The 13,025-nt window shown below is 35.9% G+C and overlaps 1 protein-coding gene across 1 annotated transcript in view; it reads left to right on the top strand.

The window, feature by feature from the left end:
* TYR (tyrosinase) overlaps positions 1-13,025 on the top strand; it is a 110,638-nt gene that overhangs the window by 54,384 nt on the left and 43,229 nt on the right. Inside the window, exon 3 of the mRNA XM_029208270.1 lies at positions 5,103-5,250. Within this exon, the coding sequence (XP_029064103.1) occupies positions 5,103-5,250 (148 nt within the window). The remainder of the gene's footprint in view (positions 1-5,102; positions 5,251-13,025) is intronic.

The raw sequence follows: 13,025 nt of genomic DNA, 5'->3' as shown, positions 1-13,025 counted from the left end.
GAAAGAAAGAAAGAAAGAAAGAAAGAAAGAAAGAAAGAAAGAAAGAAAGAAAGGCTAAAATAAAATAATTAAAATAAAAAATAATTATCAAAAATAAAAAATTAAAAAGTAATTAAAAAGAGGAAAAAAAGAAAAAGGAAAGAAAGAAGAGAGCAACCAAACCAAAACACAAATTCACGAATGATAATAAGCACTAAAAATGATACCAAAAAAATAAAAAGAAAATGGACAGACAGAACTGTAGGTAATATGGTAAAACCAAAGCTATACAGACAAAATCACGCAAAGCATACACATACACACTCACAACAAGAGAAAAAGGATAAAAATGTATATATTGTTGCTTCCAAAGTCCACCAGCTCAATTTTGGGATGATTCGTTGTCTATTCAGGTATTCCACAGATGCAGGTACATCAAGTTGATTGTGGAGATTTAATCCGCTGCTTCTGAGGCTGATGGGAGAGATTTCCCTTTCTCTTCTTTGTTCGCACAGCTCCCGGGGTTCAGCTTTGGATTTGGCCCTGCCTCTGTGTGTAGGTCACCTGAGGGTGTTTGTTCTTCACCCAGACAGGACTGGGTTAAAGGAGTAGCAGATTAGGGGGCTCTGGCTTGCTCAGGCTGGGCAGAGGGAGGGATATGGAATGTGGGGTGAGCCTGCGGCGTTAGAGGCCAGGGTGACATTGCACCAGCCTGAGGCGTGCCGTGTGTTCTCCCAGGGAAGTTGTCCCTGGGTCATGGGACCCTGGCAGTGGCAGGCTGCACAGGCTCCCGGGAGGGGTGGTGTGGATAGTGACCTGTGATTGCACACAGGCTTCTTGGTGGCTGCAGCAGTAGCCTTAGCGTCTCATGCCCATCTCTGGAGCTCATTTAGGTGGCACTCTTAATCCCCTCTCATCGCGCACCCCAAACAATGGTCTCTTGCCTCTTCGGCAGCTCCAGACTTTTCTCCGGACTCCCTTCTGGCTAGTTGTGGCACACTAGCCCCCTTCTGGCTGTGTTTACGCAGCCAACCCCAGTCCTCTCCCTGGAATCTGACCTCCGAAGCCTGAGCCTCAGCTCCCAGACTAGACTCGCCCCGGCAGGTGAGCAGACAAGCCTCTCGGGCTGGTGAGTGCGGGTCAGCACTGATCCTCTGTGTGGGAATCTCTCCACTCTGCCCTCTGCACCCCTGTTGCTGCGCTCTCCTCTGTGGCTCTGAAGCTTCCCTCCCACCACCCCCCGTCTCCGCCAGTGAAGGGGCTTCCTAGTGTGTGGAAACCTTTCCTCCTTCACAGCTCCCTCCCACTGGTGCAGGTCCCGTCCCTATCCTTTTGTCTCTGTTTTTTCTTTTATCTTTTGCCGTACCCAGGTATGTGGGGAGTCTCTTGCCTTTTGGGAAGTCTGAGGTCTTCTGCCAGCGTTCAGTGGGTGTTCTGTAGGTGTTGTTTCACATGTAGATGTATTTCTGATGTATTTGTGGGGAGGAAGGCGATCTCCACATCTCACTCCTCTGCCATCATGAAGGTCTCTCCCCCATGTGCTTCTTATTCACATATCCTTCATAATAATACTGGAGACTTTCCTAGGTGCAACATCTGGAAAGTTAGCAAAAGAAGTGAGTAAAGAAACACTAGCCCTGCTGAAAACACTCTTAGAATAACAATTCTAGTTTCCAGAATCACCCCGAACCATCTATTGTTGGCTGAGGGCAAGCAGCAGGCAGGCTTCTGCAGAGAAATGGAGTTCAGGAGGAGAGAAGTGTCTGGTATTAGGATGGACCCTGGTGGTGGAGATTTGTGGCAAAAGAGGCTTTTCTGCAGTGGGAGCGTTCCATCTTCTTGGCTAGCAGCTCTCATGATAGGCACCCATTTATCAAATGCAACAAGCTTAGAGAAATGATAGCTATTACTCAGGAAGCACTCATTTTGTGCCAGATTCTATACTAGATGCATCACACCTGTTATCAAAAAAATCCTCATCAGACTATGAGAGATGGGCATTGATCATTCCCTCTCTTACCAATGAAGAAACTGAGGCTCACAAAATATAACTTGACAAAGGTAATACTTTCACTAAGTAACACAGAATTTAAACGCAGGTTGCTTAGCTCTAAAAATCTTTTCTGTACAGCAGTATCTTCAGATTGGGATAGATACTACTATAGGTTCACTAAGACTCTCTAAAGGGTACATGGCACAGAGAGTTTTAAAGAAATTTATTTCCAGATCTTCCTCCCATCTGTTGTTTTCTAAAATGAATCTGAATGAGAAGCCTCCTGAGTGTTCTTCTTTACCACCTCCCCTTTCACAATCTCCCTTCGACTTTTCAGAAGAAAGTCATACCTCTCACCTAAACTGGATCCATTCTCATCACTATGCACGCACAGAAGGGGTAAAAACTTACAGGGTACCAAAGCAGTGGAGAACTCAAAATATTGGTGCCATTGTCGCTGAAGTGAATGACTTTAATGACTAGGTAGCAAATGTCTTGAAATTTGGGTCCTTTGTAAATAGATCCATAAATTATAAGATTGCTTTCAGCAAAGAATTTTTGATTGTGTTGTCACTGATGGATCAGATTATTTTGATGCTGAATCAGTTACGTCATTTTTGGCATATATAACTAAAAAAGGAGTTCAAGTAATTAAGTGAAATTCCTACAAAAATCTTTTCATTACCATCTAGTTTTTTATGAGAATAAAGTTTCTCAGGACTGTGATTTAGTTTTTAAAATTTAGAATAGAAAATATGCTGAGCCTTATCTTTTCTATCAATGAGTAATATTCATCCATGGATACATGCAATAATTTTTAATTAACAATCTTTCACAAATATTATTAAGAAATAAATTTTCAATAAAATTTTACTTCTATATTTAATAGCTTATTTTGTAAAGTATTTAATGTTTATGTCATTCCAATAAATTGTATATTACTAAAAACTATAATGATAACAATCCAGATTATATTGGTCCCATGAAATTTTTAAAAAGTAATTTTAATTTTTAAACCTATTTTGTTGTAGAAAAGTATGATAGGCTGATGAGTTTTTTAAAAAAAACATTTCAAGAATAACATATAACATTTAGGTATAATTTTGTAAGAAAATAGAATAAAAACATGAGATCAAGTGAAAAAGGAAATCCTATAAAATTTTAGACTATAATAGAAGAGTTTGTTTAGGTACTTTTGATATGGATGATGGTAAATATCAAATCATTTAATGTGCATACATTTTTATAAAGTGATAATACATTTTTATTTTAAAACTTATACTATTTGCAACATCTAGCCCTGAACTTTTATCCTCTGAAACTATATACAATTATGATTAAAGCAACTTAGAATCTACTTAAAAATATGTGAGAGCATACATAAAACTTGGTTTTAAAACTTTCATTTGGTGCTACTCAAGAATAAAAGCTTAAAGACCATTGTTCTACAGACCTTTTCCCTCCATGATATGACTTATTGCTAGTAAGAAAGACAGTACACCAGTTCATTCAAGAGCTTAAGCTCTGGAATAAAACACACTGGTGTTCCAGCCTTCTCTTATTTTTAATCTTAATCTTTTTAATCTTAGACAAGTTACTTAAGCTCTCTAAACTGCTTTATCCAAATCTGTATAATGGAGATTATGAAGATAAGCTGTAGAATAATTGTGAAGATTACATGGAATTAATCATGTTAAGCTTTTAGAAAAATTCCTGAACATAGTAAGTGCCATGTATATACAATCATAAAAGTTTTCATAGACAAGAGATTTCAGAGGGGAGATAAGTGTAAGTTCTTGGGCTGTGGTTCCAGAGGGAATGGGGCTTGGTATGGTTTCAGAGAATGAGTACATAAAGCTCAAAAGGAGGGAAAAAAAATCGTCCTCTGAGGCGGCAGAAATACTATGAGCCACAATGGTGGGAGAGCACAAAGCTTCAAATGCAAAAGTGAAGAGCTGCACTTTAAAAATGAAGTTGACAACAAAATACTCCTAATTGTATGAAATGAAGCTAGATTTCCTCTGCCCAAGCCCTCATGCCTGCACTGTTTCTATCCTACCTTTTTAAAAGAATTATAATCTTACAGTTTCTGTTTTCTTATATTTCTGAATTTTGAAATTCAGCATGTCCTTGGCCATAGTCCCTCAACTTGACTCCTACTTACAGTTTAACTCTGTTACTCCTACTTCTTTGTCTGGCTCTGAATCTGAGTTCTACTTATGTTTTGTGTTTTCCCTGAATGAACTCTGAAATGATATCATCGTTTACCTCTTCCCTGGGAGTATATGGGAGAGAACACAAAATATCAAGAGGTCAGATGTTGAAGTCTAATTGATATGGGTTAAAATCCCAACTCAACCATGACCTGTGTAGGCTTGGGAAACTCAGAACTTGTCTGAGCCTCAGTTTTCTCTTTTTTTCAATGGGGATAATTTCTAATCAACAGAGTTGCTATAAAGGCTGAAGGACTTATGTCACAAAAAGCAATAGCTCAATTAACATTCAGAAAATAATAATTCTTATTATAATTACTATTCCTTTTGCAATGAATGGAGCCATTTAATGGAGTCCTGCTTAACTTTGAAACAAATATTTTGCAAAATAAAACACATTACCTGATGTCCTCTAGACAATTGAAGATGAATTGTAATGTCAAAAGTCACAAATTTCATGTTTTCTCTGGAACCAGAAAAAAAAATGAAAAGTAACCACCAGAACTGGAAAGCAAGGGAACACATAAAGGCTGGAAAGATCTGTTTCTACGTGCTGTTACAGACTGAAGTGAGAGTGACTGTGTTGATTATTATAAAAAGGTTTTACTACTTTTCAGGATCTAAAGGAGGAATAATAGGCAGAAGCAACAGAATGGAACACAGACTGGCTCAGCCTATTCCATTGGTTAATCAGTCCGTTGTGACCAGATTGACACCATTCAACTCTACAAAGATTTATTAAATACTCACTGGGCATCTAGAATGTACAGAATCCCAATACAGAATGAATTTTATGGTTGATTTTATTACTTTGAATCAGGCTTTCAATTGTAGTTGTAAACCAAATGAGAAAATCATTTAGATTTTCAATCATTAAGACAAACTAATTTTTTTTTCAATTTTCTTTTTGTCAACAGGATTTGCTAGTCCGCTTACTGGGATAGCAGATGCCTCACAAAGCAGTATGCACAATGCCTTGCACATCTACATGAATGGAACGATGTCCCAAGTACCAGGATCTGCCAACGATCCCGTTTTCCTTCTTCATCATGCATTTGTTGACAGGTTGGTTGGCACTTCTTCATAAATTATGTGCTTATTTGCTTTCAATGTAGTGGATGGCACGAAGATATACAAAAAGCCAACAGGCACATAAAGGTATGCACACCATCACTAGTCATTAGGGAAGCACAAATTAAAACCAAAATGAGATAGTACCTCATGCTTGTTAGAATGGACATCATCAAAAAAAACAAGAGATAAATGCTGTCCTGGATGTGCAGAAAAGGGAATCCTTGTACGCTATTGGTGAAATTGTAAACTGGTATAGCCACTATGGAAAACAACATGGAGGATTCTCAAAAAATTAAAAATAAAACTGCCAAATGATCTGGCAATTCCAATTCTGGGAATATATCCAAAGGAAACAAAACTACTAACTTGTAAAGGACACCCCCATTTTCATAGCAGCATTATCTACAATAACCAAGATATGGGAACAACATAAGGGTCCATCAATGGATGAATGGCTGAAGAAGTTATCACCATCTCTACCTCACTCATGTTTCAGGAACATGGACATAATATCAAATAACTAAGTGACTATTAGCCTGGAAGATTATTAGGCAGGTTTTTATTGCCTTCTTGGCAACTCTAATATTATAAGAATTAAATAATATCCCAAGTCAAGTTTTATTCAGAAATTAGTTTTTAAGAAATTATATAAGCACCAAAATTATGATAACAATATAACATCAAAACCACCAAAACTATACATTAAGGAGGGAGGAAGATTGTGGGGGAAAACATCTTACCAGAACAGATAGACTGAACTCTGTTTACTGAGTCATTTTTATATCATATTGTCTTTGTGAATTTTCGGCATTTTTTTGATCTTTAGTGCCATCCCATGAACTTTAAAGAAGCTAGATTTCCTAGATACCTTGATGCCCCAGACAAGGAATATGCAAACTATGGCTTATAGGCCAAATCTGTCTCCTACCTTATTTGTAAATAAAGTTTTATTAGAACACAACCACAGTCATTCATCTACATATTGTCTATGGCTGCTTTCATGCTACAATGGCCAAGTTGAACCAAGACCATATAGTGCACAAAATAGAAAATATTTAGCTCCTGGCCCTTTACAGAGAAAGTTTCCTGACCCCTGCCAAACAAGAGAATTCCATATTTATATGCCAGGTAAGAGAAAGAGGTTGATCTTTATCTAGCCCACCTATATCTATATTTATAGAAAATGCTATAATTTAATTCAATGTCTGGAGGCATTTTTTTAAATAGAGATAAAGCTATTATGAAGATATACAACTTCTAAAAGCCACTCTCCCACCTTTGAAAATTAAAATTTTCTCTTTCTTAGAATTCTCTGTTAATCCTATCTTACTATTAGATACCTGCATGATTATTAAAGTAACTCAAAAATAATAAGCAAATGTCAAAGTAGTTTCTCATTCAGACCTTGTAGGCAAGCTGATGAAGATTCTGGGGATGGAGAGAGAGGAAAAAGCATCATTAGAAAGAAGGATAGAGACCTGCAGATTGCCACAAAGTACTGTGGCATCTGAGCTTTCCTCTCAAGTCTCTTCTTATAGAGATGCATTTCTTCAATCAGATGGTCTTTTCGCTGCTGTTCAGTTATTCATAAATATATTTATTGAGCACCTACTATGTGCTGAGTACATTTGCCTGAATATTCCACATTCATTGTTGCTTCTATGCATTGCACTTACCAGTCTCCAAATCTGGAACATATTTTCCTTGACTTATCTAATTTCTATACAATCTTCAAGACTAGTTTCAATTGTTAGCTCTTCCATGAAGAATGACCATGCCTATCTAAAATCATTTCTCTCATCTAAGGGTGTGTTGGAGCCAGCCCAAATTGGCTAGCAAGATTGAATTATGTACATATTTTCCCAACTTTGCATTCAGTGACCTCAGGCTGTAGCTTGAAACCAGTATTGGTAGGAGTGTTTACATCAGGAAACTGGCAAGTGCTACAAATCAGGGCTTCCACTCTGAGAGAGCTGCTTGTTAAAATAATGGCTGGCATACCGCTGCTCCCATCTGTTAACTCACATCACTTTCTCTCTCTACTTCTTATTTTGGACACATCATTTATATCGTTCTTATTGATTATGTGCTTTCCTTACTGATTATTTGTGCTTTGTCTCTATGACTAATCTCTGACCTACTTAATGGTGGGACCCACGCCTTGAATTCTATTTGCTTTTCTCACAATGTTTTCTTTAGCTTGTAATTAGTAGATGTGTAATACATTTCTATCAAATGAATAAATGACTGAAAACAACCTTAGCAAGTTACATTTATCATAGCTACAAAGGAAACTGCAGAGAAATCATTTTAACTAAAAAAAACTTTTTGCAAGTCTTGTAAAACACAAATCATTCAATGCTATAAACATGTTTTAAGATTTAGCATGTTATAGATTTAGCAAGGTCTAGACCATTAGACCTTGTTTTAGGCACTGATTAAACAGAATAATGAGACAAGATCACTGGCTTGAAAAAGCTTAACCTAGTGGGAAGTACAAACAAGTAAACAACTATAGTACATTATAATTCACGCATAGTCATAGGAGACATTCTTGGAAAGCTACATAAAAAGGATGATATACGAACTGAGCCCTGAAGAGCAGCAGGCCTACAAGACAAGAATGGATAATCAAGGATTGAGAACATAACTCTTACCTCATTGAAACCAAGCACAAGCTCAAAGTATGAACTGAAGAAGAAAATGAAGCTTAGGGTCCAAAATAAGGAAATATGCCTCAGTGGCCAGTTAGCTCACCACCAAAATGTGCCATTGTTGGGCAAATAAAGACATAAAGTAATTACAGTTATCTCTACCACTTTTAAGTAAAAAAAAGGAAAAATCAGAGAATGGATCTAATACAATGATTTTAAAATATAATATGTATTTAGTTTTTACTATGTGCTAACCACTGTGGAGAATTCCTTGGAAAATGCAAAGACAAGTTTTCCTTCTGATTGCTCTTAGACTGAGGATAAATCATTTTCATTAAAAATTCATTCATTCATCAAACATTTTAAGTTTCTTCTATATTCTAGATCCCATGCCAGGTACCATGCCTTTTTAATTTATTGGTATGAATGACCTCCAGAGGCTTATAGTCCTTCAAAAAAGATAGAAAAGGAAAAAAAAAAAAACCAACATAGCAATATAGCACTGTCTATAACAGAAGTGTAAGAGGTATGTGAATCCAGAGAAGGAAGAGCTTAAATTATATAAGAATGGCCCAAACTGGAAGCACCTGACAACATCAAATGCTGGTGAAGATGTGGAGCTACAAGAACTCTCATTCATTACTGGTGGAAATGCAAACTGGTGCAACCAACTTGGAAGACAGTTTGGCAGCTTCTTATAAAACTAAACATATTCTTACCATACAATCTAGTAATCACGCTCCTTGGTATTTACACAAAGGAGTTGAAAACCTACGTCCACACAAAACCCTGCACATGGATATATATAACAACTTTATAATTTCCAAAACTTGGAGGCAAGCAAAACGTCCTTCAGTATGTAAGTGGATAAATAAATGGTGGTACATCCAGACAATGGGATATTATTTAGTACTAAAAAGAAATGAGCTATCAAGCCATGAAAAAACATGGAAAAAACTTAAATATATATTACTAAGTAAGAGAAGCCAATCTGAAAACGTTATATATTGCATGGTTCCAACTATATAACATTCTGGTAAAAGCAAAACTGTGGACTTTATAAAATGATCAGTTGTCAGGGTTGAGGGCATGAGGAATGAATAGGCAGAACACAAAGAATTTTTAGGGCAGTGAAAAAACTGTATGATAGCATAATGATGGATATGTCATTATACATTTGTCCAAATGCATAGAATGTATAACACCGGTAGTGAACCCTAAGGTAACCTATGGATTTTAGGTGACTATGATATGACATTGTAGGTTCATCAGTTATAACAAATGCACCATTCTGCTGGGGGATGATGATAAGGGGGAGGTTATGCATGTGGGGGGGAAGGGGATATTAGGAAATCTCTGTATCTTCCTTTAATTTTGTTGTAAGCCTAAAACATCTCTTTTAAAAAAGTCTTAAAAAGAAAGATAAGTATGGTTGTGACCTACTTAACATTTTTAAATAACTGAAATTATGACTGGTAACACTATACTGTTGTTGCCTAATATCAGATAGTGCACCATCAGGACTCTGATAAATAGAAATGTGATATGGACAGTGAGGGAATTGATGAATCTCTAAGAACTTGTCATAAAGCATACAATTTAGAAAAAAATTAACGACATTTACTTATACAAATTTAACCTAGGGAAGGCTGAGTAGCTCTCCTTATTTGAGTATTCTTCCCATGTTACTCATCAATAGTAACTAATAAATGAACCTAAGTATTTCTAGCATCTCTCTCTTTGTAAGGTGAAATAACAAACCTTTGTAATTTTCCAGAAATCACAAAGGTAATTTAAAAGATATTCTACAAGATTTATGTCACTTTTTTATATTTAGGATCTGATTTGGGCAAGGCAAAATCAAAGAAGTTGTCAGAGGAAACTTGGACACGATTAAGTAGGATTATGAGTGCCTGAGAAATAATATTTCATTATATTTTTAATGAAAGTGTCAATAAAACATTATAAAGTTAAAAGAAAAGAAGGTAACACGATTGTAAAGAATCTTAGTTCTTTTATAAGTGAGGAACAAGAAACCTTTGCTCTTTTTTTCTTTCTTAAACAGTCAAGAGTATAATACAGGCAACAAAAAGCTCAGGAAATTATTCTAGTTAGACAGAAAATATCTGCTATCTAAAAAGTAAAAAAAAAAAAATCCTTTATATTGTAGGCAAGGGCCATAAGCAGTATATCAGTCAGTAAGTCAGTAAGTAAATAAATAAATAAAAAGTCAGTAAGTAAGTAAGCCAAGTCAGTAAGGCCATCAAAATTGAGAATATTTTAAGGTTTTTAACAAATTTTATAACATTTTTCAAACTTAGGTATTATAAACCAGGTCAAATAAAATTCACTTTCCAAATTTCATCCTTCATTGGCTCCTTCATATCCTGGAACATACCGGCACTTTAAGACAGATTTTAGGGGCTCCACCAGATGAGCACTAATTTCATTATAACATTAAGATGTTATTAACATGCAGTGTTAATAAAGATAGTCATTGTTTATCTTTAAATGAGTCAATAAATATTTTTTTAAAAAAGAATTCCATTGTATGAATGCACCATTCTTTAGTAATCACTTAGTCACTAATTAACAGGCATTTTGATTGTTTCTTTTTTTCTATCTTTCCTTTTTTAAACTATATATATGTGTGTATGTTTGTGTGTGTTTATATTATGTGTATATATATATATATATATATATATATATATAACTGTGAACATTTGTGAGTATAGCTAAAGAATATATTTTTCACATTGGAATTGAAAGGTGAGAGGTTAAATACATTTAAAATTTGTTGATATTTCCAAACTGCCTTCCAAAAATTATTGTGTTTGCTACATTTCCAGAAATAGAGAATGAAAGTGTGTTGTCACCCTGTACCCTCATTTGCACTAGATGTCATCAAATTTATTAATCTTTTTAACTCTGAAAAGTAGAAAAATATTTATTTGTATTTTTGTTTCCTAGGCATGTTATAGATTAATTATACTTTTTTCTAAAATGTCTATTTACATTCTTTGCTATCTTATATTAGGTTAATTGGTCTTTTTATTATTTAATTATATAGGCTCCTCATAAATTTTTAGTTGACCTTTTTTGTCATAAACATTACAAATATTTTTTGCAGTTTTAATCATCATTTAAATATTATGGTATGTTTCTTGGTATTCAGAAATTAATATATGATCTTTTATATAATCTTTTATATTCAATCTCCATTCACAACTTCAGAGTCTTTAACTCTTTGTTCCTCAGTAAAAAGAGTGGATTGATCTAAAGCTCCGTGGTTCCTTCTGGAGTTTACAATCCTCTGGATAATGTGTTTTTGAAGAAATGACAGTAGAATGCATTAGCAGAATTACAGGGCTTTAGCAGTTTTCTTAGTGACAGCTTAATCATGCTTTTAGTTATGATTAATAGGTAACTGACATATAGATAAATCCAATTCATAGTATAAATTATTTTTCTCTGCTATTCAGATTAAGGTCTGACAGGACTCTAAGCTTTTCTCAGATTTGTAAAAAAAAGTTTCTGGCAGGAAGAGAGGATTGAAGAGTGGGCACCCTAAAAGAATGAATATGTTGGAATGTTTATTCTTTTTCTCCAAGAAGATCAGATTTGAGGCATGCTAAAGACAGACATTTGAAACTTTAAACCAACCTAACACTACAACACCCATCAAGCAAAGCTGATGTTTTAGCCATGGAATCAGGAACTTTTATGCTTATAAATTCCTTAGGAAGGAAGATGAGCATTGGTGCTGGATGGTACCCTATGGATAAATGTTGGAGCCACAGAAAGAGGGCTTTAGGAATACCTCCTTTTCCTTAATACTTCATTGCTCAAGGAGGGCTCACGTGGACAAAAGCAAGCACATCTCTGCATGCATGCATTCATTCAGCTGTTAATTCAACAAACATTAAGTCCCCTCTACGCTTTGTGTGCTATATTAGGCCATGGGGATTCAGCAGTCACTAATACTATTCCTCCCCACCTAATGCTTCTTGGTCCAGATATGTAAAAAACTAAGTAACATAAAACAAAACATAACTTCTGCAATAGTAGTGGTTTAATAGGCCAGAGTATGCGTGAGTGAAGAAAAGAGCATCAAGGAAGTAGGGACCATAAGAATGGTCCTCCTCATACCCTGGATCTGTAGCACCTAGCAGCCTGCCTGGTACAGAGTGGATATTCAATGAACAGCTGTTAGATTCCAGTGTTCGGAATTCTCTTATGACCGGTGGCTTTACGAAGAATGAGTAGAATATTGACTCACGAAGTTTGGTAGTAACAACATTCAATTCATGTGGAACAAAACAAGAAAACCTCAGAAGTGTGAGGTTAATAGAAACTTCAGGAAATAGGCCATAATTAAAACCCAACTAAAATACTGAAAGCACAGCTAATGTTTGAGTGCTTACTGTGCACCAAAAGCTAGGGGCATCAATGGACTGACCCACTTAATAGTTAACAACAACCCTACCAGTTAAGTGGCATTATCATCCCCATCTGAGGGACAAATAGACTAAAGCACAGAGAGGTTAAATAACCTGTCAGGATATGAACCCATGTTTTTAACCTGTACTATATGCTGCTTCATAAAGTGTTTGGAGAGCAGAAGAAATGCATGTCCATAGAGAGAGAATATACTCTTACCCCAACACAAGAGCAAGAGCTAACAGGGTAGGTGGTTATTTTGAACACTAGTCACCAGCATGGTTACTGCAGCAGGAGGCCAGCTGACCAAGCAGAACAGGTTGGTGAAAAATTTAGCAAGCTCAGATTGGGTGGGGTATGTGGAGGGGAGAGGAGGAGTGCCGGGGGCAAGCAGGGGCTAGGCAGTGAGGGTTGGGGAATGTGAAGGGGAACAAAAACTGGGCCAATATTTGGAGTAAGTGTTACAGTTTAGAGTGCCCAGAAGCTTAAGCCTGCAGTTTTAACTGAGTTTTAAATTTTTATTGAAATATAGTTAACTTACAGTACTGTGTTAGTTTCAGGTGTACAGCAAACAGGTGTAGTTCCCTGTGCTCTACAGTAGGTCATTGTTTATCTATTTTATATAGTGTGTGTGTGTGTATATATATATATATATATATATATATATATATA

The sequence above is a fragment of the Monodon monoceros genome, unplaced genomic scaffold (genome assembly GCF_005190385.1).
Source record: "Monodon monoceros isolate NGI ecotype Baffin Bay Population unplaced genomic scaffold, NGI_Narwhal_1 Super_Scaffold_7, whole genome shotgun sequence".
Classification (NCBI taxonomy): domain Eukaryota; kingdom Metazoa; phylum Chordata; class Mammalia; order Artiodactyla; family Monodontidae; genus Monodon; species Monodon monoceros.
Note: the sequence above shows the minus strand (reverse complement) of the source record. Positions and strands in the feature narration are given on the sequence as shown.